Source organism: Equus quagga, chromosome 15, assembly GCF_021613505.1.
Source record: "Equus quagga isolate Etosha38 chromosome 15, UCLA_HA_Equagga_1.0, whole genome shotgun sequence".
In the NCBI taxonomy this organism is placed as follows: domain Eukaryota; kingdom Metazoa; phylum Chordata; class Mammalia; order Perissodactyla; family Equidae; genus Equus; species Equus quagga.
Window position 1 is genome coordinate 21,071,957 of NC_060281.1, and position 27,600 is coordinate 21,099,556.

Sequence of the window (27,600 nt, forward strand, 5' to 3'; positions counted from 1 at the left end):
CCCCCCACCCCCAGGTCACCCCCCTGGCTCGGGGCCTGATGCTTCCTCCCTCTCAGCACCCCCTCCCCTCTCATGCAACCCATAGGGGCTGGAGGCTCTGCTTCCCTGGAGGTTCCAGGGGGACTCGGCGGGAGGAAAGAACTGGGGGGCGGCCCCTGATCCGCCTGCCCCCCCACGTCTCCAGCCATGGCACCAGGTACCCCCTTGGCTCTCATTAACCCTTTCCTGACCACACTACTAGCCTGGGGGCACTGATCTGGGGGAGCCCTGTCCACACCCCTCTTTGCCCCGGGGCCGGCTCGGGGCTCTCCTCACTGAGGTTGGGGGGTTCCCTCCCTCCCTCTGTGGTGGGGGAGAGCGGTGAAATCCCCAGGTTTAAATATCTTAATGAAAGCAGGGGATAGGGAGGAAGGGGCTTTAGATCTAATAAATTATTAGCGTTTTAGTGTCCGTGGGGGGCGAGTGGGGCGGGGCAGGGCGTGGCCTCCAGGGCCCCTCCCTCCCCTTACTGGTGAATCTCATTCTCTATGAGGCTGTCCTCGCAAGACTGGAAGTCTGTGTCTGTGAGGCCGTCAGGCGGCATCAGCAGCTCCTCATCTTGGGACGAAGATGACGGGGGCTCGTCCCCCGAGCTCCCGGGACCCCCATCCCCATCCACTTCTGAGTCCTGCAGCACCTGAGCGATGTATTTCTGAAGGGCGAGAGGAGCGGGAGTGAGAGTGGACAGCTGCCCCTATGGGGAAGGGCATGGGGGATCTCAGGGCCCCGGAACAGCCGCCCAGTGAAGCCCGGCCTCTCCCTGCCCCATTTCCCACTGCCCCTGGGGTCTGGGACAGGCTTCCCTTTCTGGAGGACTAGTGGGACACCCAGCTTTGGGGCTGAGTCCCAGTCAGAGGCCCCTCCCCACCCCTGGCCATGGAGGGGGGCACTCACCGCAGATTTGGGGACAGCAGCAGCAGTCGGGGGCCGTCCATTGCTTCTGGGGTCCACGATATCTGTCTCCGTGTGCTCAATCTTGAGGGGCCCAGAATGAGTCAGGGAGTGGGGGGAATGCCCTGCCCTCAGCCACAACCATGACCCTACACCCTCTCAGCACCCCTGTTGCCCCTGCCCTCGGCTCCCAACCATCCCCTTGCCCCCACGTTGAGCCCCTGCCCTCGGCCATCCCCCTGCCCCCTCGCCCCACACCTTGTAGTTGTGGGCACTGAGGTATTTGAAGTGTCCAAAGCAGACGTGGCAGAGGCAGATGACGATGGTGATGACCAGGACCACGAATGTGAACATGGATGTGGGGGCCAGAAACCCTGGTGTGGGGGGGCAAAAAATGTGGCTGCTATACCTCTCCTCCGGGCCCCCTCCCAGTGGCCCACGCCCGGCTTTGGCCCCCTTCTGAATGCAGTCCCACACTCCCATATGCTATGGCCTCACCCTGGCCTCTCCCAGGCGCCCTGCCTGCGACCCCTGGCCATTGTGGACCATCTCATGGCCTGCTCTACTGCGACTCCGCAGGGCATCCCCCCCACCCCCCAGCTCCCTGAGCGAGCGTCGGGGCCGGCCCTCACCCGTGCGCATGGTGGAGAAGAAGAGCAGCCAGAATAGGCAGAGGATGGGCGCGGCCACCACCTGGTTCACAGCCCCTGAGTGGATCTTCTTGTCCAGCTTGGCTGGCAGGTAGGCGTAGTAGAGATTGTACCTGTCCACCAGGTGCTTCAGCAGCATGTACATGAGCCCTGGGGGAAGCCACATGGGCCCTGACCTCGGAACCAGTGCTGCCGGACCTCTGCGTGTCCGTCACAGGTTGGCCGGGTCCTTCTGAGGCCACTGCAGGGCTGGCCTCCCTCCTGCTGCCCCGGCCCCAGTACGGGATAGAGCCCAAGCCCCCGCGGATCAGAGAACTTTGGCTTCTTCTGCTTCAACCCCTTCATCCCGCAGCCCTTCTCTAGGAATTCTACTGTTAGAAATGCATTCATTTGGTTCAACAAGCATCCTCTTAAAACCCAGCTGACTGTTTTTCTAACCTTATCCCTAAACAGATTAGTAATTAGGTGGTAAGTTCTATTTTCCTGGAGGCTGAGGGGGTGGGAGCTTTAGACTGAAGACAAGGTTAGTCTGGGAGTCTGGAGCCTTCAACAACCAGGGAGGGTGGTTGGGGGTGGGGGAGGATGTTACCAGGGGGAAAGTAGAGGCCACTAGAGGGGGTGAGAGTTGAAGAGAAACTTTGCTAAATTTCTTCAGGAGGAAGAGGGAATGGCCAGGTCACATGGCTCAGCTGTAGCGGGGTATCTCTGGCAAGGACCCAACCCCACCCTGGAATCCAAAGGTCTTTCCTGAGTTTACAGGGCTGTGTACAAGTGTGCCCATGGATCTTGTGTAGGAGCGTGTGTGTGTGTGTGTGTATGTGATGCGTGTCCAAGTATATCCATCCAGTTGAGTGAAGGCATTGGTGGGGGTGAGTAGGGCCATGTTGGGGTGACTGCCCAGGGGCCCAGCACACCAGCTGAGTCCCGCCTCAGCTGAGATGGCTTGCCCCTCCTCCCCCACAGGCCAGGCCCCAGACTGAGCCAGGGACCGGGCGGGAGGCCCGAGGGGCCGGTCTCCCAGCCGGGGCCCTGTCCATTCGGGGTGGCCTGCCTTACTAGAGTGATGCGGGTGAGGTCCTGGGTCCCCCCGAGCAGGGCCCAGGTCCCGGCGCGGCGGTGCCTACCGAAGGGCACGATGATGGGGCAGGTGATACTGTAGGTCATGACCACCGTGAAGACGCACATCATCCAGGCGTAGGCTGCGCCAAACTGGAACTCGTAGGCCTGATGCTGGGGGGGAGATGGGCAGGAGGGGGGCTCAGGGAGGGGAGGGACAGACTGGAGGGGCGCAGGACAGGGAGGAGGGGGAGGGGGAGGGGCCAGGATCTCTGGGGCCAGGAAAGAAGCTAGGGGGAAGAGGAGCCCAATGTCCAGGGTAGGGCAGGGCAAAGAGGGGGAGAGAGCAGCTGTGGAGGAGACAGAGGTGGAGAAGACGGAGGGCAGGGTAGGGACAGTGACAGAGCGTGGGGAGGGGCCTTCAAGGGATCAGGGACTGGCAGGTGGTGGGCTTGGGAATGGGAAACCCAGAGCCTCGTGTGGGGTTAGGGCAGAGGGACCCTAGGTCTAGGGACCCGGACCTCCCCCAACTCCCATCATAGAACACTAGACGGTTAGAAGTGGCAGGGCCTTCAGCGTTATCTATGTCAACCCATCGCTGTACATATGGGAAAGCTGAGGCCCCAGATGGGAAGGGGAAAGCCCAGGGCCGCGGAAGCCGGCTCCCTGAGTCCCAGCACCCCTGCGCCCCACACCCTAGCACGACTGCCGCTGTTTCTGGTTGGGCCCACCAGGGGGCGCTGTGCGGGCCGCGGCGGCCCCAGGCGGCCGTACCCGCTTCACGTTGCGCCTCTCGGCGGCAGAGCGCGCCAGGCAGAGCCGGATCATGTACATGAGCAGGCCCGGGATGCGCAGCAGGTCCATGGCGTTGCCGATAAAGGCTGAGGCAATGACGTAGTTCACGAAGAAGGCGCCGTTGTCGGGCAGGAACACACACCTGCGGGCACCAGGTGCTCCAGCACTGCACCCCTGGGGGACCGGTGGCCGCCTGCCCACTGCCAGCATGACCTCACAGCACACCTTCACCCCCAACATGCCTTCTTCCAGGTGGACCCCCCAGCTCAGCCCTGAAGCACCTATGTCCCAGTCCTCCAAGAGTGTGAACCCCAGAGGCAGATGCCAGAGTGTCAAGAAACACCTCCAAAGTAAGCCCCAGACACCCTCAGTGTGAGTGGACACGGCCTCAGAGTGTGAGCCCAGAGGCACCCCTAGAACTTGTGGCCCATAAACACCCATGGAGAAAGTGCTCGAGACCCCTAAGGCCACCAGAATGTTCAGGGTATGACAGCCCGACATCTCCATAGATGACCCTGTGAGACCCCCAAAAACTCCCAAGGGGTGTGAGCCCCAAGAACACCCAGAAGGCTCCTGCCTTGGAGCTTAACTTGACCCAGAGTTCCCCCAGAGTCAGCCTCAGACACCTCCAGAACACAAGCTCCAGAGACCCTCCCCCACAGGTCTTCAGAGTGGGGAACCAAGGAACCTCTGTCAATGCCCCTGACACACCAAGCGTGAGCCCAAGGTTACCACACATGGCCTAGAGCAGGAGCCCTGGAGCCTGCGGCCACATATACTGCCATGGTACGTGTCCCCCAAGACACCTTCACAGGGACTCCCAGAGCGGGTGCCCCATAAGAACACTACAGTACCCCTCTGAATAAGATCCCCAACTTCAGAGATGTTCCCAGAACAAGTGCCCCGTAAATACCCCGAAGTGTGAGTCCCGAGTCTCCACAGACACTCCCAGATTTGTGAACCCAAGAGCCGTCCTTAGATACTCAAAAGTGTGGACCCCAGAGCCTGCAGGGAAACCTCTAGGAACCCCTGAGTCAGTCCCAAAGTATGACTAAGATCCCACTGCAGACACCTCTCCAAACCTGAGAGAAACTCCCGACTCCCAGTGAGACTCAGCATACGAGCCCTAGAAGCCCTCACAGAAACCCCCCGAGTGTGGGCCCCATAGCCCCAAATATACCTTGAGGGTACCTCAGAATCCAGGAGGTCCCCAGAGAATGAGTCCCGAGAGGCCCCAGGGACATCTCCCACGTACACAACCAAGACACTCTGTGGCTGAACCTTAGGGATGACCCTGCCGGACCGCGGTGCAAGCCCCTCCCTCCTCTCCCCTCCTCCCCACTGCAGGGGTGGAAGCTTTGCCGCACCCTCCCATGGGGGCTGGCAGTGCCTCTCAGGCATACCCACTCCCACCTTCCGGTCTCTTTCCCTGGGGGCCCCGGTCACTCACTCAAACCGAATAGCTGCCTCAGCCAAGAATTTCTTGTCAAAGAGCCAGCGGAAGAAGAGGTCCAAGCTGGAGGGGAGGAGAGGAGAGGTGTGGTGGTGGGCTGGAATGGCCCAGAACACCGGGGGAGGGGGAGTCCTACCCATGAGCCTCTGGGGATGCCCCCCAGACACAGGGGAGGTAAGTCAGGAGGCCTGGGGATGGCCAGGCTTCTTGTCTTGTGCCCCTAGCTCTGTAGGGGAGGTGGGAACCTGTCCAGCAGTCCCCCACCCGGGCTCCCATCCCATTCTCCAAAACCCACCTGCTCAGTCCCAGCGAGGGCAGGAGCAGCACCATAAAGATGAGGAAGGTGTAGCACTTGTGCATGGTGGTCCTGTTCTCCCCGGAGCTGGGGCAGGGGGCACAGGGGCAGAGGTCAGGGGAGCCAGCCCCTCACCTCTGCTCCCCCAGCCCGTACAGTGTCCCAGGAGGGTTCCCTAGGAAGGGGGGGCTTCCCAAGGAGAGGATGCTGGCCACCATCCCTTCCATGCCAGCTCTGGGACTGCCAGGGCAGGGAGCCTGAAGGGCAGAGGGCTGCCCAATGGGATGGGTGTCCACCTAGGAGGGCCATGGCGCAGCATGTGAGGGGTGTCTCACCGTGTCCAGTGGGCTTCAAAGAAGGCAGAGTAGTAGACGATGGTGGGGAGCAGGGCTGAGAAGCACCACAGCAGCAGGGTGGGGAAGAACTGGGTGATGATGGGGTTCTGCAGTGGCATACAGGGCAGGTGTCGGGCGGGGGCAGTGGAGTGGGCCCAGCTTGCTCTGCTGAAGCGCCCCCTTCCCCACTGAGCCCTGGGCCCCACAGCTCTCAGGGCCGCCATGGCAGTAGTCCAGAACATCTGGAGCGCCAAGGGTGAGGTGGGGCAGGGCCATATGTACAGCCCCACGGTGAATATTAGTGGTTAGCATTTGCTGAACACATACCACGTGCCAAGCACCGATCGTGTGCTTTACACGCATTAATCCTCCAAACGTTACCCCATTTTACAGATGAGCAAAACTGAGGCAAAAAAAAAAGAGATTCCACAGCTTATCCAGCCAGCAAGAAGTGGGGTGGGGATTTGATTCTGCTATTATCACTCAGTGATTTTCAAACTGTCTTTGAGGTTCTAAGGAGATATGCTGTGTGTGAGGCGGGAGGGGTGAGGGGAGACCAGGCACTGTGGCCCCCTCTGCTGCCATCTGAGCAACCCTGCTTTTCCACATCAGGTTTCATGTAAGATTCCTTTTGATAAAGGCATCAGAATCTAAGTCTAGAAGCCAGTGATCTGGTCTAAACCTTCCACTCTTCTGTGGGAGAGATCGAGAGTTGAGGAGAAGGGACCAATCCGAGGCCACAGGGTCAGTTAGGCCTGGGCCTGGGCTCGCTCTTCCCTGGGTGTCTCTCTAGCTGTGTGCAAACTCAAGGGTGGCCTCTCCTAGGGGAAGGTGGGGGAAACCAAATGGAAGTGTGCAGAGGGGTTTCAGCCCCTGGTTGTGCGGGAGCTTCCCGGTGGGGCCGGGCTGGAAGAGCAGAACAGGAGCTGGACCGGGCGGGAGGGCATCTGGTTGTCCCCCTGAGGTGGGATCTGGGGCTTGGTATCTGTGTCTTGTGACAGAGCGTGGAGGGCTGCAGTGGGGTGTGGGCCTCACGTTGAGGTACTCCACAGGCTTGGTGACGTTGAACTTGTCCATGGTGGTGATGATGATGGCGGGGGTGGTGAGGAAGAAGAGGAGGATGAAGAGGACCACGTTGATGACCAGGCAGCGCAGCCACCAGATGAAGCCACGGATGGAGAGGTGCTCCCTGGGAAGGCAGGGGTGGCGGTTGCTACAGGGACCGAACGCCTGATTGCTCCCCAATGACACCTAGGACCTCCCTTCTCCTTCCCCCTACCCACTGGAGCCCACCAGGGCTCCATGAAGCCTGCCCCTGCCATCCCCATTTGCTCACCAGTAGATGTTCTGGGGGTCGGGGGCATAGGACACGGTCCAGTTGGAGATATGCAGGGACTCGCTGCAGGACGAGGAGCGTGGCTCCCCGCGGCAGGTGCAACCCTGGCACTTACACACGTTGAAGTCCTTTAGGATGCTGGGGGGATGGGCACCGGTTACTGCGGCACCAGCTGCTGGGGACCCCTCTGCCGACAGCTGGTCGTGAGCGGAGGAACCTGGGAGCCCCAGCTGCTCACTGGGGGACAAGGGCCGGGGTGGGCAGGCAGGGTGGGGGCTCACATGGCGGTGATGGTCTCATTGTGGAACGTGACAAAGGCCATGCCAAGAGGCTTCTCGTTCACCTTCTCCTTCTCCCGCTTGTAGTCTTCCTTCAGCTTCTGCTCCAGCTTCGTGTAGTACTCAATGGCCTCCACCTGCCGAGGACGGGTGAGGCAGGGGCTCTGGTCAGAGAGCTGGGCAGGTCCCCACAGCACCCACTCAGCACCACAGGCCAGGTGCTGCTTTAAGCTCTTTCTGTGTTAACTCACTTAATCCTTACAACAATCTTACAAGGGAGGTACAGTTAGCCCCATCCTACAGATGAGGAAACTGAGGCACAGAGCAGTCTAGAAACTTGCCTAAAGCCAGAGCTAGTAAATAGAGCACAATGCTGTCCTCTTGGCTGACCTTTTCTGATTTGGAGTTTGAAAACTTGGTCACTGCAGGGACAGGGGACAAACCCAAACAGTGTGAACTGGGGCAATGACTGTAGGAACAGGTGGGGACCTGCTGAGGGAGGGGCTGCACCCCACTCCCAGCCTGGCCCCAGCCTTGCCTCCTCTGGGAGTCTATTTACCTTTGGGTATTTACGTGCAAGGCTGGATTGTGTACGTGGGGTTGTGGGACAGACTCCACCATAGGGTGCATCCATCTCTGCTGTGACCTGTCTCCCCAGGACCTTCCAACTCCTCCCTGGGAGCTCTGGGGGCCCTGAGGTCTGAGCTGAGGCCAGGTCCACCCCACAGTCAGCCCACCTCTTACCTGCTCACAGCCTCGCACCACGCAGCAGCAGAGGTGGCCACAGGGCTTGGGGTTGATCATGGTGGGGACATTCTCCTTGCTCTGGAGGTTTGTGAAGTAGAGCTTTCCCCGCTCGGCCTTCTTCCTGTGGGGCCAGATGCCCAGTCACCCACCATCCAGCTGGGGCTGGGTCACTGGGAGGATGGGTATGGAGCCCAGTTCTGGGGTCATCTAGTCCACTCCTTAAGGACAGGGGCTATCTTGCTCTTGGGTTTGTTTAGGGTGCATGGTTCAGACATGTCCCCATTCCAGGGTCTCGCCACCCATCCCTGGAGGGCCAGAAGTTCTTCCTGTAGTCTGGCCTGTAGTCAGTCTCATACTGTAGCTGAAAAAGGGTATGTCCTCAGATGGGGTGGGGACGGTGGGCCCCTTTTCTCTTGCAACAAACTCTAACCTCCAGGCCTTGCTCTTTCCAGAGCTGAATTGACAGGAACTCTGGGGGCTGAATTAAAATCAAACGCCCTAGGAAACACCTGGAAGGGGAGCCAGGCTCCAGTGTGCCAGGCAAGATGCCCTCCACAATGGGCAGGGGGCCCTCGGGTGTTGCCCCCCTGCCACCCCCAGCCCCATACCTTTCTGCATCAAGGAACATGAGGCGAGCCACGTTGTAACATGGGCGGGCTTCAAGAACCGTGCAGTTGGGGTAGGCCTCCCTGAAACACAGTCCAGCGTCACCTGCAGGACCCCACCCACCTGCCTCCGACTTTCATCCATGACCCCATCACCTTCAAGACACACCCCCCAATTCAAGCTCTCTCTTTCTTAGTCTGTGAAAATGAAAGTTCCTTAAGAATAAAACATTGACATTCCTCCTCATGCTTCTCTGAGTGGGGGAGGGTGCACTCAGAGGTGTGGAGGGCTGTGTGAGAGCAGTGTGGGCTGATGACCTGGATGTCAGTGCACACGCGCATGGCGCTGGGGAAGCCACAGCTGTGGTCTGACTCTTGTGCGAGGCTGTGACCTTTAAGACGAGAGAAACTGTTTCTAGCTGTGGGTTGTTCTCTTACCCCTGTTCCCAGATGACCTGGTTACAGTCCAGCATTTAGCCTTGACCACGGACTGACCCCAACCAATACACAGCCCAGTCTATAGAATGATCCCTGGGCCAAGACTAACCAGAGATTGATCCTGAACCCTGACCTGAGATTGACTTCTAACCCTGACCAGAGACTGACTTTAACCCTGACCCAAACAGACCCATAACCCACAGCCAAGACTGAACCTTTAACCCTGACCCAAGATTGACCTCAACCTTGACTTGAAAATGACGAGAGATAGACTGGCCCCAACTCTCACTCCCTGGCACCTAGCAGGGCTCGAGGGATGCTTGCTGGCTGAGTGAAGGAGTAGTTGCTTTTCAGTGCTGATCAGACACTGCTTCTTGATCCTAATCCCTAATCTAGACTGAGCCCCATCTTTTTTTTTTCCGAGGAAGATTAGCCCTGAGCTAACATCTGTCAATCCTCCTCTTTTTGCTGAGGAAGACTGGCCCTGAGCTAACATCCATGCCCATCATCCTCTACTTTATATGTGGGATGCCTATCATGGCATGGCTTGCCAAGCGGTGCCATGTCTGCTGCATCCGGGATCTGAACCAGTAAACCCCGGGCCGCTGAAGCGGAACGTGCGCACTTAACCGCTGCACCACCGGGCTGGCCCCGAGCCCCATCTTTTCAAAACAAATTTTAATGAAAAACAACCTGGTGTTAAAGATGCACAAGATATGGTTCTAAGGAACAAGATGGCCCACACAAACCCATGAGAATTTGGAAACTTACATCTGGGATGGAGCCCTTGAAATGTACTTCCCAGGAGGTGACAGACCTTTGCCCTGACACTGTTGCTGCTCAACCCATTTTAGGATTCCTCTCTGGAAGGGCCTTCACCCCTGTGGCAGGCCGAACCTCATTCTCACCTGACTAATCTCTAATCCCCACAACACAGGTTCCCTGATTTTGCACATAGGATATTCCCTAATTCTGCTGGCTGGGTCCTCCAATCCAGATAGACCCCAGACCTGGACCACAAACCCGGCCCAATACTGACAACTAGTCCATGACTCCATGAAGACAAAGGCTGACTCTTGCTCATCACCATATACCCAGGGCCCGCAGTAAGAACAGTAAGTTCTCGATAAACATGTGCTGAATGACTGGATCAATGAGACGGCTGCTCCAGAATGCTTGATCCTCTGATCCTCATCATGCCAGTTGGGACTACAGTCTCCCTAAGCCCTGCTTTTTGCTGACCACTAATTCTAATCATGGACTGTTTCCTAAACAAAACCACAGACCAACCCCTGAAGCAGACAACGTGGACCGTGAGCTCCCCATGGACACCCATCAGGCCTGGTTCTTTGTCTTGCTGGCATAAAGCACACAGTAGGTGTAAACAAATGTGTGCTGAATGAATGGATGGATGCTTGACTAGCAGGGTCCCCTCCCTTACCACACGAAGGTCTCTGTTCAAATGTCATCCTGTCAGAGTCCCCCTTGCCCATCCCACTGAAAACAGTAGCCCCTCCTGACTCCTCTCACTCTGTCCCTCTCCCTGCCTTGGTTTTCTTCTAGCACCCACTCTCCTTGGCATCCTGTTACTAGTCCATTTGTTTATTAGCTGCCTTGTCCCACTAGCAGGTACGCAGATGGGGGCAAAGCCTTTTCCTTTTCTGCTTTCTGCTCTATCCTCCTCCTACCCCAGGGCAGGTACACAGCAGGTGCATGACAGGTATTTGCTATTAAAGGGCTTGTCCGAACAGCTGACAGCTGATTCCAACTGGAGGGTAATAGTAAAATATCCCCTAACTCTGAGCACACATTGTCCTTAATCCCCACCCAGACTGCCCCCTAATGCTAATCACAGCTTGAATCCCAAATAGGACCCCAAATCGTTCTCTCATACTGACCAAGGATGATCTGAGTTTGACTGCTGGTCTGTAAATTGTATGAGGGTAGGGCCTGTTTCTATTTATTCATGCCTGGTGCACAGAAAGTGACCAATAATGCGTGCCGAATGAATGACTATTCACCTACTAATGCTGATCACAAACCAGCCATTTTCCTGAAATGCAGGGGTCTGGAAGCTGACCCTGACCAGACACCGACTCCCAATCCTGTCCTGATCCAGGACAGTGACTGGCCTCTGATCCAGGCCAACTGACAGTGGATCTGGACCTCACCAAATCCTGATCCAGACCACCAAAGTCCCTTATCAGGACCACCGGCCAACTCCTAATTCTGACCACAGACCAACATCAGACCCTGGACTGGCTCCTAAAGCTGACTTCCACACCCTGACCCCCAAGAGCCCGATGACTTTTATTCATCCTCACAGTCTCAGGGCGCACCCTTGTGACTTACGCCAAATAGCACTTGAGAAAGTCGTAGAGTGGACGGATGAATGCATGATAGGACCCCTAACCCTGCACACAGATGGTCCTGACCACCTGGCACTCCTGGAAGTGCATGTTCCCAGCCCCCAAGACAGAGTTGCAGAGCTGAAAAGAGCCTCAGACGACATGCAGCCCAAGTTCTCCCGGGCCCCTTGAGGATGCAGTGAAAGCCACAGAGCTTCTCCCTGCACACAAACTCCAGAATGTCTCACACATTCTGAGGCAGCCATATACCTCAAAGGGCCCATGGACCCTGAGCCAACAACCCATGAGCCAGTTCAAGTGGGAGAGCCCTGGGGGACTCACTTTTCAAGTATTTCTCCTGTTCTTAGAAGGGCCTATCACCCAGCCCAAGTGCCAGACGGCCCTGGAGTCAGAGGATTCTTCCTCAGTCTGACCTCCACCCCCCAGTGCAGCCCCAGGCATCCAAGTGAGAGGTGTGGGTAAAGATGTCCTGGGAGCTGAAAGGCAAAGAAAGGTCTGCAGGGCCTTGGGTTGGTGGTAGGGGTGGCTACTCACTCAAAATGCTTCTTGATCTTTTCTGACTCTGCATATTTGGAGATGCCATTGATGAAGAGCGTCCGCTTCACCTGGGGTGAGAGGGGAGTGGGTTTGCCTTCCTGAGACTGGACTCCCGAGGAGCCGGAGAATGCAGGGAGGGGCTGGGGAGTGGGGTGAGCAGAGAGGAGCAGATAGGGGCGGCAGGAGGCCTTAGGGATAAGCCAGGTCCAAGGAAAGCAGGGGAAGTGTTTCTAACAGAAATCAGGCAACGAGCCTAATGAAAGAGCCATCAGGCCCCTTGCTCCCGAGGGTTACAGAGGGGGCGGGGGTGGGGGGGACTACTCTCAGATCCTCAGGCCATGGAGGACCCAGCACAGTGGCTGGCCTGGAGTGGGCGTTCAGTGCTGGTTTGGTGAATGAATACAGACGAGGAGGGAATAGCACCACCATAAGGTCGACCAAGCTATTTTCCGAGTGCCCAGCACAGCACTGGTGCTTTCCACATCTCGCCTCGCTGCATCTTCCCACTGACCTCAAGAGAGGTACTGCTGCTGTCTCATTTACAGATGAAGAAACTGAGGCTTGGAGATGTCACTTAACTTGCAGGATGGGGGCTCCTGAGCTGCTGGGCCCAGATGCAGAGCCAGCTGGCCTAACCCCGGAGCTGCCACCCCTTAGGGCTGAGGCAAGAGAGGCCCAGAGGGAAGGGAAGAGGCTGGGGGTGGGGGTGGACCTGGGTTCTGCTCCACTCACCAGGTCGTCCTCCTTGTAGCGCATCTTGGAGGTGTGTCTACGCATGCTGTAGACAGTGAGCAGCAGGTACAGGAAGGCGAAGGAGGTGTGCAGCCATAGCAGGTTGTTCCTGGGGGGAGCAGAGGGGTACATGGAACCCCCAGGGCTAGGAACACATTCAGATACCCCTAAACCCCCAGGGTTAATTAAACCCTGGTACAGGGACCCTCTGCTGCCACCAGTCTTCTGGCAATGACTCTCTCAGGAGCCGGGGCACCACACCCCACATCCTCTACACCCCAAGATTGTTCCATTCCAACTGAAATGTCCCAAGAGGTCTTCTCTCCGTGCCCTGCCTGCTGGCTACATTGCCCTCTAACTGGCCGGCAGTATCCCCTGGCCCAAGGGTGCACACTCCTCTTCTTTATCCAGTCATCCCTGGGGATCTACCTCCTGTCTCCAACCCAAGCCCCTCAGGGCCCCACAGCCATCTCTGCAGCCTCAGCACCTCTCCCTTGAACACCCTCCTTCCCCCCTCCTTGCTGGCTGCAGACCCTGGCCTCACTGACCAGCTTCCCAACCGTACCCTGATTTCAAGTTGGCAATGGTGGTTCTCCCGAAGCTGTAGGCATTGTTCTCTAGGGGATGGGAGGAGGGAGAGGACAATGGCAGGGTCAGGGCACATGCTCACTGTCCCCTCCTCTCTCCGCCCCACCCATCCTGGCCCTCGCTGACCCAGCAGGTCCCCTGAGAAGTTGACAGGCAGCACGATGCCTACGGAGAGGACGCCCACGACAACCAGCAGCCCGATGATGTGCCGCTGGAAGGACAGGTAGTGCACAGCATCACCCCCACACTTGTCCCGGATCTCATCATCCCTGCAGGTAGTGGGGACAGAGGAATTAGATGAGGGCTAGGGCAACAGAGGGGCCACAATCTGCCTGCCCTTGCCCACCCCATCCCACACCCACCCTAGCCCCTGCCAACGTGGCAGTAGGACGGGGCTGAAATGGGGTCTCTGGGCCCCCTATTCTCTGGGAGGGGAGGGAGGAAAGAAAGGATGCAGGGAGAAAGGGAGGGGAAGGGGAAGAAGAGAGAGAAAAGGAGAGGGATGAGAGATGGGAACAGGAAGGAAGGAAGGAAGGAAGGAAGGAGGAAGGAAGGAAGGAGGGAAGAAGGGAAGAAAGGGGTAAAGAACGGGGAAGACTACAGAGAGAGGAAGAAGAAGAAAAACGAGGACTGGGGAGCAAAGGGAGAGGAGAAGAGGCAGATGTGAAAGGGAGGTTGGGGAGGGAGGCTGGGGAGGGAGGATGGAGGCTGGGGAAGCACTGGCGCCTTATGGGAGCTGGTGCAGCGTGACAGGTGGGGGAGGGCTGGGGCTGGGGCACGGGCGGGGCGGTGCTGACCTGTCCGGCTTCCTGCCTCTCTCAGGCCTCACTGCCTGCCTGCCGCACTCTGGCTCGATCTCCTGACTTCTGCCTGCTGGATACTGGCTCCTGCCTGTTGCTGGCTGGCTGCTCCCAGCCTGCCTGCTGCCCCCACCCGCTGGCTGCACGGAAGCTCTGAGGCGGGGGCTCCAGCCCCTGCTCTCACAGGGTGGCAGGGGCTGGGAGAGCTGAGGGCAGAGCGGGCCCCCCAGGCAGGGGAGCACATAGGAGACTGTGGGGTAAAGTGAGGCCAGCTCAGGGGACAGCAGAGGCCAGGAGCCCAGGGCCTGGCCTCCTGGAGGAGGGAGGAAGGTGCTGGGCTGGCTAGGAGCACTAAGGCCCTCAAAGCTGCTGGCCTCTGGACTTTGTAGGGAGATGACAGGTCTGAAGTTTCTCTCTTTCTTTAGAGTCTGCAGACCGTTCACTTACTTTATCCTGAAGATGGCTGTCAGCCAGGAACAGAAACCCTGGGGGCACAGAGCAGTATCAGCCGGAGTCCTCCTCCCACCGCCCCGAGCCTCCCAGCCCCGCAAAGCCCCCCACCCCAGTCTCACAATCACCTCCAGGCTGTGGCTCAGCTTCCACAACCTCCCCAAGAAGCTAGCTCATCCCCAGAGAGGGGAGAAGGAAGGCACCAGCCCTCAAAGACAAAGGATCAAGGCCAAATTGGGTTCTCTGTGGACTCTCAGGCCCAGAGTTACTGTCCCCGCAAATGCCCAGCAGGGCAGCAGAACCGGATGAAGTCTTGCAGTGCAGTGGGCCAGGTGGGGATGGCGGGGTTTGGGGTTCTAGGAAGGGTAATGAGGACCTCCAGACCTGCAGCTAACAAGAAGAATTTGCAACATGGCTGCCAAAAGCAGAGAGGTGGGCCACGCTGCCCAAGTTCCTGCCACCCATCTTCTAGTACACTCCAGAGGGACCAAAACCCAGGGTCACTGTGAGCTGCAATCTCCCCCTGTTGAACCCCCAGGCCTGCCTTCAGGCAGAGACCCCACTCAGAGCAGGGTGGGGATATGTGGGGGAAGGCTGGGCAGAGAGAACCCTCCCCCAACTCCCTGCCAGGAGAAGGTGCAGACTTAAGACAGGGGTGAGGGGAGGGGGCCTCCAGCCAAGACGCAGGACTGTGCTGCCTGCTGCCGTCACCTGAGTCTGGGGACCACCTGGACGCCTCTGGCTGGCAGGGGCGATACCTTTGCTTCACCACTTACCAGTGTGATTCCAGCTCAGGAAGCTGGCAGGCTTCTTCCACTACGGCTACTACAGGAGTGCCATCCCCAGGACCCCCAGCATAAGCTGGACTGACCGGGGCCACCCTTGGTCTGAGCATTAGAGTTCAGACCAGGACCCTCACCCGCACAGAACAATAGGGGGCCAGGCAGGTGATGCCGCCAGAGTATTGGGTCTGACCTGAAAGGGGGCCTGGGGCCTGCTGTGAATCATCAAGCTCATGCCTTGTCTACAGGGGCCACTGTCACTCAGCTCCAATCCACAAGCAGGTCAATGTAACCCCATAGCCAGGGGCCACCAGCCTGCAAACTCTGAGCATCACAATGGATTCTGTATATTTTGCTAGGTGGGCCTGAAAGGCTCATTATTACTTCTAAAACCATGTTCAAGGAAAAAGGTGTCCTTAGCTGTCCTCAGTCAGCAGAGGTGGGCACAGAGCTCTATCGTGGAACAAAGTATGGAACTCACAGATGTCAGGCTCATGCTAGTTGGGAGGCTGACTTGGAAGATAGAGCCAGGAGCTCTGGGTCCGGGAGGTTATCCTGTGGCTCCTAGACAAGCCTTTCCCTTGCTGAGGAGACAGCCACACTCCGCAGATCCCTGACTCCACATCACTGGAAGCTAGAGGCTGCTGAGCCCATCAGCCCTGGAGGAGGACGGGGGCTGAGAAGTTCAGGGGAGGGCACTCACATTGTCTCTTTGGTCAAAGTCGACGGAGCTGGAGACAGACGTGAGACGCTCATACCGGTCATGACTGTCCCCGTGCATAGCTGAGGCCACACTGGGGGTGGGGGAGAGGAGAGGTCAGAGAGCCTGGTGAGGCTGAGCCCCTTGGGGCAGGGATGAAGTGGGGGGGTTCCCACTCCAGCACTCCAGGCGTAAGACAAGGCACAGAAAGCGCAGAGGCTGAAGCGGGGAGGAGAGACTGCCGTCCCTACCCCCTTAAATCTCCCTCTTCCCTGAGGGCCTGGGGGCACCGACGGGCAGTGGGCAAAGGGAGGGTGTCTTCGTCATGGTGGAGGTTGAAGTGAGAATGTGAGTGGTCCCTGCAGTCTGGAGCTGACCAGCAGGGGCCGGGGCAACAGAGCCAAAATGAGGCACAGGGCAGTGGGGAGTGAAGGGAAGGATGGACTAGCAGAGCCCCAGAAGGGTGAGGGGAAGCGGGGGCTGGGAGATGCCTCCCAGGCGGGCCCCTACCCTCCCTCTCCAACCCCAGCAGCTGCTGCAACTCCAACTCCAGTCCTATGGACAGAGACCGTGATGTGACACAAAGGGCCAGGATCAGGGCTCCTCAGGCAGCCCCCCTCCCAGTCTCCAGAAGGGGTGAGCAGGGAACCCTGGAATGTGAAGAACTAGCTGTTAGGGGACAGGAAGCCACTGGAGACGCCCAATCTTGTCTCTGCAACCAACAGGGTGAGTATACTGGGGTTTCCGGGAGGATGGCCCCTGCACCCCAGCCAACCAGGGCCAGGAAGAAGGCTGGGCATGGGGAGGGACTGGCCCCAGGCAGAGAGCCAGAGGGAGAGAGAGGGGGTGAGGCAGAGACAAGTTAGGGAGCCTCCCGTTCTGCAAAGCACACCGCCTGCGTTAATCCGAAACGTGAGTCTGCAGAGAAGAAAACTGCAAAAAGAAACGTGGCAGGATGAGAAGAGAAGCACAAGAGAAGAGGAAAGGGGCAGCTGGTTTAGTAAGGTGAGGGGCCTGGGGCCCCACATACTATTCCTGTTCCACTCGGTCCCTCTCCTGCCGCCGACGCCTGGGGACAGAGAACAGACAGGGTTAGCAGGGCGGGGGAGGGCCCCTGGGGAGTAGCAAGGGACAAAGGCCCAACTGAGGGTCCTCATGTCTTCCATGCCTGCTCTGGGACTGGTCCCTCTTCATCCCCCCAACAAAGGGGGATGAGAGAGGGCTGGCTCTTTCCTATCCCTGAGGAGTGTGGAACAAATAGTGTGTGTGTGTGTGTTTGTGTGTGTGTAGGGGTGGGTCCCAGAGCCTTACCTGTCTGCATCTGTCACCAAGGCCAGCCGCCCATAGTCCCAGGCCACCTTCCGGAGGATGGAGAACAAGAACAGCAGTGCCTGAGGGAAGCGGGGGTGGGTGGCAAGTGGAGAGGCTGTCTGCCTAGCCCCTGGACTAGCCAGGAAGGCAGGGTCAGAGGAGCTGGAGTCTTGTCTTAGAAGGGGATGTCCCCAGCTTGGGCGCATGGTCAGAGGCTAGGATTGGGCTGGGTGATGGGGATACCTCCTGCAGTTAAGCTTGGGGAGTTGGGTCAGGTGGGAGTGGTTAGAGCTGCAGGTGTTGGCTAGTTATTTACAAAGCGTGGGTGGCAAGGGTGGGTGGTGGAATGTGGGGACTCACCAGGAAGCACATGAAGTCAAGAGCCAGCACAGTGGGGACACCCCCAAAGGGCAGGCCCTGCAGGACGGTGCTGCGGATGCGGGCACTGTAGCAGTAGTCCTTGGGGTTGCTGTTGTTGAGGGCCGTGGTGCCCAGTGTGGCCAGCAGGAAGGGCAGCATGGCTGCTATTGCCGCATGGTCCTCCTGGGCAGAGGGCAGAGCAGTCAGCTGGGCTCAGCCCCTATCCCCTTCATGGCTCCGGCAGGGTGCGTGTGGGGAAGGGGCAGTGAGGGCAGATCCCCAGGCGGCCTGGGCGGGTGGAAGCTCTGGCCTCCAGAGATAAGGGCCTGGGGAGGGGAGGGTTGAGTCATGTGGATGTACCTTCAGTGGCTCTCCAGCTGCCACCCCACCCTGGGTCTGGGGAACTCGGCCCAGATCTGGACTGGGGAGACTGGTTATTCTAAGCTGGTAGTTGTCTGTGAGTCTCTAACATTTACCTCCTACCACCTCAATATATACACACACTCTCCACACACACACACACACACAAACACACTTGTTCTCTCTCCCTCTCTCTCTCCCTCCCCCTTCTCTCACCCCCAGACCCCCTCTGTCTTAGGCAGGGGTGAGGTGGGGTGGGGTGAGGCAGAGTTGAGCCTGAGGGGAGATGGGGAGGGGTCTTAGGCCTGAGGATCCAAGGCTAAGAGGAAGGGTCTCTAGGCCAGGGGAGGACGGGTCAGGAGCCAGCTAGCTCATCCTGATACTCTCTTTCTACCCCTATTAGAAAAATGGCACAGTTTCATTTACTTAAGAGTTTTCAACTCTGTTAATCACCTTCCCAATATCATTGGCTTCAAAATAAGCTGTTGAGCTTCAGAGCTGCCCCTCTGCCCTCAGGTAGGGGTCTGAGGATGGGGTCAGAATGGGAAGTCAGTTAAAAAGTAGGACTTCTGGGTTTGTGTTACCTGCCTAGCCCCAGCCACTCCTGCTTACTCTCTTTCCTTTTCCCCTGCCGTGGCAGCAGCTACACTTTTATCCCTTCCAGCTTCATCACCCCTCTCCAATTATCTCCGCACTGGGGTCACTTGAGTGGTAGGAGGACTACAACTCCCAGAGTGCCCTGCTCCTGCCTCCAGAGCAGGGCAGGCTGGGAATGCCCTGCCCTCCAGCGAGCTTTTCCATTGGCAAAAGAAGGGAGAGTGGGCAGGGGCCTCTTAGCCTGCCCAAGCCTCCTGCAGCCAGGGTCCTCCCCTCCAGCCAGGTTCCCTGCCACTGCCAGGCTGTCCAGCACTCAATGGTCCGGGTGGATGGGGCAGGGAGAAGGAGAGAAGGGGCAGCCAGCCTGGATGCCTGGGTTCTGGAAGTGCCTGGGGACGGAGTGGAGCAGGGCTCTGGGGAGGCTCCCAGGGCTGAGAAGCGTGGCTGAGGCATCGCTGCCCCACCCCATCATATTGGAGGGCCTCTGGGGGCCCCTTCTGCTGACAACACTGAAGCTCTGCCTTGGTTGGGGCGGGGGGAGGGTGGTCTCCAGGGAAGAAAGGAAACCAGACAAAGAGAGAGAACAACAAACCTGGAATCGTGACTGCAACTCTGGGAGGAAGCATCCCCCAGCCCCCTGAGGTGACTCAGAGGGGTTCCCCTGCCCACCAGTCCCTGGTTTTCCCCCAGCCTCTTCCTAATACTTCAACTGCAGGGCAAAGAAGCACAGCTCTCAGACGGAGGGGGAAGCCGGGTTTGTTTATGTGTTTGACTTGGTCGCAGGGAGTCTCTGAAAAGCCCGCGTAGGAAGGCTACGGGAGTAACTGCGCTGGGTGTCATGCCTCCCTCTCCCTTTCCAGCCCAGTTGCCTTCAAATAAAACACTAACTTAGTAATTGTAGCAGGCGCCATTTATCAACTGCCCACTGTTTCAAGAATAATACATAAATGATTTCATTTACTCCTTGACAATCCTGAGACGGATGTCATTGCCATGTTAAGATGAGGGCACGGGGGTTGAGAGAGGTTAAATATCTTTCCCAAAGTCACACTGATAATAAAATGATGAACCCAGGGTTCAAACGTAGGTCAACTTCTTTCCAAAGCTAGAACACTTTTCAGGGGGCCACAATGCTTTTCTGATGTGCCTAGAACAGGACTCTGCAGACCATGGAAGCTTCATAAATGCCCATTAAATGTTCTCTGGCTAGGGAACGCTAGAACACTGTGGGCATGTGGGTGTTTAGGTGTGTAAATGTGTGTTGATGTGTGTATCTGTGTGTGGGGGGAGGGAGCTAGGTGACTGCACGGCAGTCCACGGAAATGAAGGGAGGTACTGGTCTCTAAGTGGGGACATGTATGTGGGTGTGTCTAGGAGCCTCTGTAAACATAAGGGTCACAGAACCCTGGGGTACCAGGGGAGGTTAAAGGTAGGTATAGGTATCTTTGGTCTGTGGTGGTTGGGGGGGTCTCTACACTCCCCCCCCCCCCCCCACTTAACCCCCAACTCCAATGCACTCCAGAAATCAAGACAACCCATTCCCACTCCTTGTTTGTTCTCTCCCCAGCTCCAAGGTTCCACCAGGTCAGAATGCAATGCTACAAACCCCTGGAGTGCCACGCCACCCCTCTCCCCTCCTCTGCTCTCAGAAGGAAGGTGGAACATTCTGGGAGCTTCTACATGAAGGAGACCAGGTAGGGTGGGTGAGGGTCCAGGTAGATGCTTAATAACTGAAATTACTGCTTCCCTCGCAGAGTGCTCTCCCCTGCACAAGAGCATTGAGCATCCCTCCACCACGAGGAAGGCAGGGCACGGTCATCCCCACTTTACAGGGGAAGAAGCAGGGACCCAGGGAGGAGAAGTGACTCACAAGAGGTCACAGGGCAGGTAAAGGGCGGAGCTAGGGCTTGCGGCTCTGCTTGCTGACAGGGTTACTCCAGGAGCTTAATTGTGGGGGCGGGGCTGCTGGGCGAGTTTCACCAAGGGCAGCTGCTCTCGCAGGCTTCACTGAGAGCAGCTGAGGAGGGCCAAGAGGCAGAATATCCGGGCTGGTGGGGAAGGAGGCAAGGGGGCAGTTCCTCCACTCCACTGGGCCGCCCAGTCAGCTATATCCCAGAATTTCTCTAGTCTGACACTGAGGCTTTTAGCTGGAAGTGTGTAGAGAGAGTGATGAAAGATTTTATTTCTAGCTAACTGAAGGTTGTTATTTTCCCATTAAGAAGTGTGTGCACGGTGGGGGTGGAGGAGTTCTAAGTTAAAAGGTTTTCTTAGAGTTACTTGGGAAGACTCAGCTTAGGGCTTGGATTCATAGGAAAGCAGTGTGGTCTGAGGGGAGGAGATGAAGACTGGAGGCTAGCTCTGTTACTATGTAACCTGGGCCTCAGTCTTCCAATCTGTAACAAAGAGATAGTAATATCCTCGATTCACCTTCATCAACTTCAGAGGGATGGGCAAAAATGTATCCACAAGGAAGATAAAAGTAGTAGGAAATGAATGTATTGATTAAACACTTCTTTAACTCTTATTTTGAGCTGAGCACTGTTCTAAGCACTTTACAAATGTTAACTCATTTACCCCCCATCACAATCCTAGGAGGACAATGAGGCACAGAGAGGGTACATAACTTGCCCAGTGTCACACAGCCGGTCTGTGGTAGATCTGGATAGGGACCCAGGCAGCCTGGCTGGGGGCTATGCTCCTAACCACTGCACTGTGCTGCCTCGGCCAGCAGAGGAGCCACTTTCACTGGGGAGCTGGGGGCTGCCAGCTATGCCCTGGAGAAATGCCACACCCTGTTTCTACCTGTTTGCCCTCCCTCCTGCTTGTAGCTCCCAGGCCCTCCCCTCAGGCCTTGGGTTTGTGATTTCAGTTCTGAGGCAGGTGTAGGGACAGGCAACAAAGCCTGGTGGTTCTGAGCACAGGCTCTATGATAAAACAGATCTGCCTTCCGACCTGGGCAAATTACTTCACCACGGTGAGCCTCGGTTCCTTCATCTGTAAATGGGGATGATAATTCAGTTGTGTGGTTGTTTTGTGGACTAAACAAGATGACTTATGTAAAGCTCTGAATACAGTTCAAGGCATGTAATGGGTTGTAAAAAATTAGCTACTGTTATTAATAAAATATGGAATAAAACAGGTTGGTCTAATAGAGGAAAACTGGTAAAAGTCAAAATCAAAGAAAACATAAAATTTAATATGACAGAGCCTCTTGGTCAGGATGGGCTTCTTGTTTACACCAAAGGGCTTATATTGCATTTGGGACATTGCCACTGAGTGGCAGAGAATGTTCCCAAACTCTTCAAACACACCCCATCCATGTGTAGCAGGCTGGGAGGTGGGGGCACGGGAGGGTGATGTTATGCTAAGACGGGTCAGAAGTTCAGAGAAGAGAACCTATTGATCACCTCCCAGGCAGAGTGCCAGGCTCTTTACCTGTGTTACCCAGTTTGATTCCTATGATAACTCTTGTAAGGAGGTGGTAGTAAACACATTTTTTAGATTGAAACCAAGGTTCATACAGGTTAAATAACTTGTCAAGGTCACACAGCTAAAGAACGGCAGAGCTGGAATTTGAACCCAGGTCTCCAAGACTCTGTTATAATTGGAGGAAACTTATAGGTTGTCCAAAAAGGGGTTCTTAGCTACCCACCACCTGCCTTCTGCCTTGCCGCATCCCCACCCACCCACCCATAGGCGAAGACCAAGTTGAGTGAGCCAACAGCAGGCCTCAGCTTGTGCCACCTGGGGCATGCCAGGGCCTGGACCCTCTGGTGCCCTGGAGGACAGTCATGATGCAAGCACAGTCCCCCCCGCCCCAGCAGCCTGGCAGACACTCCTACTCCCCTCCTCACATGTGCCTGGGAGCAGGACTGGGGGGCCCTCCTCAGGAGGTGCTGGGCACAGCCTCATTCTTCCTGGGCTGCTGCAGACCCAGGGAGAGGCTAGAGAGTGGTATTGGGCAGAGAAGCCCAGGCCCTCTGGCTGCCCCCTCACCCAGGGAAGTGGAGCAGGGAGCAGCCAGACCTCTGCCCAGGGACCCAGGCAGGTGGCAGCACAGAGCCCCAAGGGCAGCTGGCCCCTCTGACCTCTCCTCTCCACTTCCCAAGCGTCTTTCTCTTCTGGGGAACAAGGCGCCAAAGCTTTGGAATTGTCCTCCCCAAGCGGTCAAGAAGGCCAGGAGGGACAAGGGGCACCCCCTCCCCCCAACAGGGCCTTTGCCCCACTCCCAGTTCCGCGTCTGAATCCTCTTCCCACCGCACCCTCCGACGCAGGCCCGGGCGGCTCATGAATGAACTGCACTGTGTGGGGCGCAAGGAGAGGACACGCTCCCGGGGCCAGCCGCCTCCTCAGCCCGCCGACCAGTCCCCAGACCGGCCGGGGGCAGCGGCCGGCCTCGTGCCAGCACCTGAGAACCCTGCCCTTGCCCGAGCTCGAATCCCTGCTCCGGGCCGGCCTCGGGGGTACTTGGCCCCGGGAGCAAGAGACAAGATAAAAGAGACCGAGGCCATCGGACTTGGCGACCCTGGAATTCAAAACTCGGGGGCGGGGGCGGCCGGTTCCCAAAGCGGCGGCGGGCTGATGGGGCGCAGCTGGAACCCCGGAGGGGCGCAGAGCGGACGCGCACCTGGACTGGGCAGGTGGGCGAAGAGTGGCGCTAGGCGGGCGGGGGCGGGGGTCCCATCTCTCAGGATCTCCCAAGGGGTGGGGACAGAGGGCGGTGCACATCTGGACCCCCCGCGGGGATCGGAGGACTCCTATTTGGCTCAGGATGGTGCGGGGTTGGGGGCAGCGCGCGGCACCACCGGGTTCCGCGGGCCCGGGCACCTCTGAGTCCCGCAGGAGGCTGAAGGGAGGGGACGCGCAGCTGAGTCCGGGGTTTTTCTTTGGGTGGTGGTGGGATCCTCAAAGAAAAGAGGGGGCTCGGAAAGGGTCGCGTACTCACCCCCAGGCGCAGACTCGGCTCCGGCTCGGAGCCCCGGGCTGGGGCGGGGCGGGGCTGGGGGAGGGGGAGGGGGAGTCGCTGGGCGGCTCGAGCTCCGGGCTCCTGCGGCGGCCGCGGCAGCGTCTGGGTGAGGGGGAGCGGGAGCGGGAGCGGGAGCGGGAGGGGGAGGAGGAGGGGCGGAGCCTCACAGGCCCCACCCCCTACGCCGGACACGCAAGGCGCGCGCGCACGCTCAGATCGCCGCCGCCCGGCGGGCCCGGCGCGCAGGCGCATTGGGAGGCCGCGTGGGGGCAGGCGGCACCTGGCGAGTGCGCCCCGCGGCGGGATAGTCCAGGGCGGCCGGAGCGGTACGGTGGGGCGGGGACGGGGCGTCGCGCTCCCAGCTTCACTTCCCCTCTCCTTCCCTCCAGCGATAGAGGGGGCTCTCCCCGGGGTGGCGAGTAAGGCTAGAGTGGGAGCATACTGGGCCCTTAGCGGCAGAGGGGCAGTGGGAGGGTCCCGACGGGGAGGGGAGGCCTCTGAGCCGGACCCTCCTCCTCCTCTGCCCTCCCCGAGGGCGGCCGGAGCTCCCGCGGCCTGGCCGACCCCGCGCCCCGGGCCCGCGCTCACCTGCCTTCCCGGGGATGTGCGGCCAGGCCTGGGCGCCGTGGCCTCCGCCGGTCCCGCGGGCGCGGCTCCTCGAGTTTGTCTGCGTCTCTCGTCCTCCTCCCCGCTCCCAGCTTGTGCTGAGATGACCGTGACTCGTTTGCCAGGCGCTTCTGTGGTGCGGAGAGTGAGTCCACGGCTTTAACTGTCTTGCCGATGAGTGGCTCCCCCGGTTCCAGGGGGTTCCCTGGTTTCTCATTTCACCAGAGGCTGCGTCTGTCGGGAATTAAGACTGGAAAGAGGGTGAGAGAGAGGGGGGTGTGCACACTCCTGTAGATCGCCCACACAGACAGATCACAAAAGCATGCGAAGTACCAACTTGTCCGTTTGATTTTGGGTTCCTGGAAGGCTCTCTTCCCTCCAAGCTTGAAGTGGGGTGGTTTGGGGACAAAAAGGAAGTACTACTGCTTTCCACAGTGGACAGTAAATGAACTTTGCCACCCGAAGAGATTGAATGGACTGAATTTATAAAGAAGTTAACAAAGGGCATATGACAGAGTCACCTTGGGTTACTTTCGAAAAGCTGGGAGGTTGGGATATACTTAAACCCAGGTGCTGGACAGGGAAGGACACTGCCTACCTGGGTGTGTCTGGTTCTGGTGGTTGGTCAGTGTTTCTGCTGTCTGCTAGCTTTTTGTTGTTGTTTTTTGCTGAAGAAGATTCACCCTGAGCTAACATCTTTTGCCAGTCTTCCTCTATTTTGTATGTGGGTTACTGCCACAACATGGCAACCGATGAGTGGCACAGGTCCAGGTCCACACTGGAGAACCGAACCTGGGCCATGGAAGTGGAGTGTGCCAAACTTAACCACTAGGCCACTTGCTGGCTCCTGTCTTTTTAAAGGGTTCATTAGTAGCTTGCAGAATGCAGCTGTAGGGTTTGATTTATTGCAGTTCAAACTGAACTGCCATTCAAACTGAATCCCGTTGGTTTATCAGAAATCAGTTTAGTGAAACACAACCATCATTAAAAAAAGTGGAATAAGATAGGAGAGAACATTGTACTTAGTAAGGGTAAGTGTTGTTTCTTGACATTTGCTTCAGGTATACACGTACGTGTGAGTGCGTTAGAAGATGTTAGACAATGTGTTTCTGTGTGTCACAGAAAAGTTTGAAACATACTGGTCTCCTGTATCCTGCTGTTTGCCTTCTTGCCTTCCTCAGCCTGAGTTTTCCGTCACTTAAGTCTTGTCCACGAGGATGCAGTTAGCACAGCAGGACTATCCCGTAAAGAACAGAGTGGATCTCTTTCTTGGGGGAGGTTACTGCCCAAAAAGAAAGACAGTTCACTCTTTACTCATTGGAATATGTGGAGTTGAAGAAGAGGGTTTTGTCGGGGGAGGAAGGAGTTTGGCTTACCTGGGAAGGACAGAAGGGAAGATGAGGTGAAGCCGTCTTTGGTCGACTGCCAGATGGGAGAGTCTAAGTTTGGATTCTGAGAGTTGTTTTGGGTGGGAGCAAGCAGTTTAGATGAAAAGGGATCTGCTCTAGTTGTTTTTCTCCCTTGGATGGAAGTGTCCGTTTTAACCTTAGAGCTTCTTGGATATTTATTTCGTGTGGAACTTTGTACATACTGTGTTGACTTTATGATTGTGAAGCTGGTATGATCCATTGCCAAATAGCACCTGTGATGGCTATCTGGAAAGTGGAAATGGAGGCCATGGTTACTCTGTTTTTAGACCTCTGAGGATCACTAGGAGGCATGTCTTTTTTTTTTTTTCCTTTTTCTCCCCAAAGCCCCCCGGTACATAGTTGTACATTCTTAGTTGTGGGTCCCTCTAGTTGTGGCATGTGGGATGCCGCCTCAGCATGGCTTGATGAGCGGTGCCATGTCCGTGCCCAGGATTCGAACCTGCGAAACCCTGGGCTGCTGAAGTGGAGCGCACGAACTTAACCACTTGGCCACGGGACGGACCCAGGAGGCATTTCTTATGTATTATTATTTTTAATAATACAGTTATGAATCTGAACATGTGGTGGATTCCTAATCTATTTCTGCCTGTGCCTAATTAGGGTCACACATATTAACACAGAGAGAAGAGGAAACATTTCATAAGGCCTGAAATGAGAGTTGAATTAAGTGTACTGTGGAATCCATGAAGGCACAGTAGCCAAGATGTTTTATTATTGCCCCAGAATATCAAGGGTAGAAACCTTTCCAAGAGTCCATTTTTCAGGTGGTTCTCTGTTGGCCACTGAACATGATTATTTAGACTCTCCTCAGCATCTAGAATCTTAGATAATGCAAGAGTCCTTTAAAGCCTGTCTTGCCCCACTCTTATATTGGGGGATTATCATTTGGACCCACATAAGATGGATTTTCCTATTATTTCATTTTTATGGTTATGTAGGGGCGTGAGGGGGAGATCTCAAAAACCAAGTTATCATTTAGCCTTCCTTTTTTTTAAATTTTTTCTTTTGAGGAAGATTAGCCCTGAGCTAACATCTGCCAATCCTCCTCTTTTTTTCTGAGGAAGACTGGCCCTTAGCTAACATCTGTGCCCATCTTCCTCTACTTTATATGTGGGATTCCTGCCACAGCATGGCTTATCATGCATGCCATGTCTGCACCCAGGATTGGAACCGCTGAACCCTGGGGCGCCAAAGCGGAACATGCAAACTTAACTGCTGCGCCACTGGGCTGACCCCTAGCCTTCCTTTTTATTTTTTATTTATTTATTTGCTGAAGACGATTTGCCTTGAGCTAACAACTGTTGCCAATCTTCCTCTTTTTGTATGTGAGCTGCTAGCACAGCATGGCTATGACCAGTGGTGTAGGTCCACACCCAGGGAACTGAACCTGGGCTGCCAAAGTGGAGCGCGCTAATCTTAACCACTAGGCCACTGGGGCTGGCCCTTAGCCTTCCTTTTTAGAGGTTGATGGTTTGTTGTGGGTTGCCTATATTAACAATGACAACCAGTGTATAAGAGAGGACTATGATTCAGATCCCAGAAATGTTGCTCTGGGTTGGGTAATATGCTCTCTTATTACAAAAGGTGCTAGGTGGCTTATTATTCACTAGTGAAACAATGCAGAGTGGGAAAGTCTCCTTGTCAAATACTTAAATAAAATCACCTGTGTCTTTAGAAAAGAGGGAGCACTTTTCCATGTCTACTTTAAACTGAAAAACACTTTTACGACTGAGTGATTTTAAGGAGACTCCCATGGTGCTGCCCTGAGAATCAGGGAGTGAGGCTGTTCTCCCTGGTCAGGATCTGGGAAACAAACTGCGTATCCTACAGACCTGGTCCCTACTGGTTAATTCAGAAGGGGATTCCTCCCTTTAAAATGGTCACTTACAGAGGCCAGGCTGGTGGTGTAGTGGTTAAGTTTGTGTGCTCCCCTTTGGTGGCCCCAGGTTCACCGATTCTGATCCTGGGCGTGAACCAACACTGCTCATCAAGCCACGCTGTGGCAGCATCCCACATAAAGTAGAAGAAGATTGGCACAGATGTTAGCTCAGGGCCAATCTTCCTCACACACACACACACACACACACAAATCAC

The 27,600-nt window shown here is 56.7% G+C and overlaps 2 protein-coding genes across 6 annotated transcripts in view; one reads left to right on the forward strand and one right to left on the reverse strand.

Annotated features, from left to right (window-relative positions):
* Positions 1–24,185, reverse strand: TMEM63B (transmembrane protein 63B). Of its 2 annotated transcripts, none has more exons than XM_046639431.1 (24): positions 23,450–23,737; positions 17,548–17,730; positions 17,188–17,267; positions 16,907–16,945; positions 15,880–15,970; positions 14,392–14,429; positions 13,271–13,413; positions 13,122–13,173; positions 12,557–12,665; positions 11,822–11,892; positions 8,484–8,564; positions 7,873–7,996; positions 7,132–7,265; positions 6,851–6,988; positions 6,550–6,703; positions 5,515–5,621; positions 5,180–5,266; positions 4,882–4,947; positions 3,411–3,573; positions 2,705–2,810; positions 1,563–1,730; positions 1,189–1,304; positions 934–1,014; positions 1–691 (listed from the first exon to the last, which is right to left on the reverse strand). In XM_046639431.1, exons 1-24 carry the CDS (start codon positions 23,720–23,722, stop codon positions 506–508), a joined length of 2,790 nt encoding a protein of 929 aa, XP_046495387.1. In that variant the 5' UTR covers positions 23,723–23,737; the 3' UTR covers positions 1–505. The 2 variants fall into 2 exon arrangements, with proteins under 2 accessions (XP_046495387.1, XP_046495388.1); XM_046639432.1 differs by lacking the exon at positions 23,450–23,737 and adding an exon at positions 24,059–24,185 and having other exon boundaries at positions 2–691.
* The window catches only part of MRPL14 (mitochondrial ribosomal protein L14), a 13,412-nt gene continuing 8,833 nt past the window's right edge, over positions 23,022–27,600 (forward strand). Inside the window, exon 1 of one of the 4 annotated variants that reach the window (XM_046639437.1) lies at positions 23,022–23,144. Coding sequence is in view for 1 of the 4 variants with exons in the window: in XM_046639433.1 (XP_046495389.1) it covers positions 24,251–24,337 (87 nt within the window). In the remaining 3 variants the exon portion in view is untranslated. Of the gene's footprint in view, positions 23,145–23,691; positions 23,797–24,206; positions 24,338–27,600 lie in introns of those variants that run through there. The other 3 variants (XM_046639435.1, XM_046639436.1, XM_046639433.1) reach the window with 3 other exon arrangements.

What these genes read in the sequence shown, in the direction of transcription:
- TMEM63B (XM_046639431.1), bottom strand. Translation starts at nt 23,722, where the DNA reads ATGCGCCTGCGCGCCGGGCCCGCCGGGCGGCGGCGATCTGAGCGTGCG. An exon ending in CTTCTCAGGGGACCTGCTGG is followed by an intron (nt 13,174 to 13,270) that starts GTCAGCGAGGGC and finishes CCCATCCCCTAG; the next exon opens with AGAACAATGCCTACAGCTTC. An exon ending in ATGTTCCTTGATGCAGAAAG is followed by an intron (nt 7,997 to 8,483) that starts GTATGGGGCTGG and finishes CTGGCCCCACAG; the next exon opens with GAAGAAGGCCGAGCGGGGAA.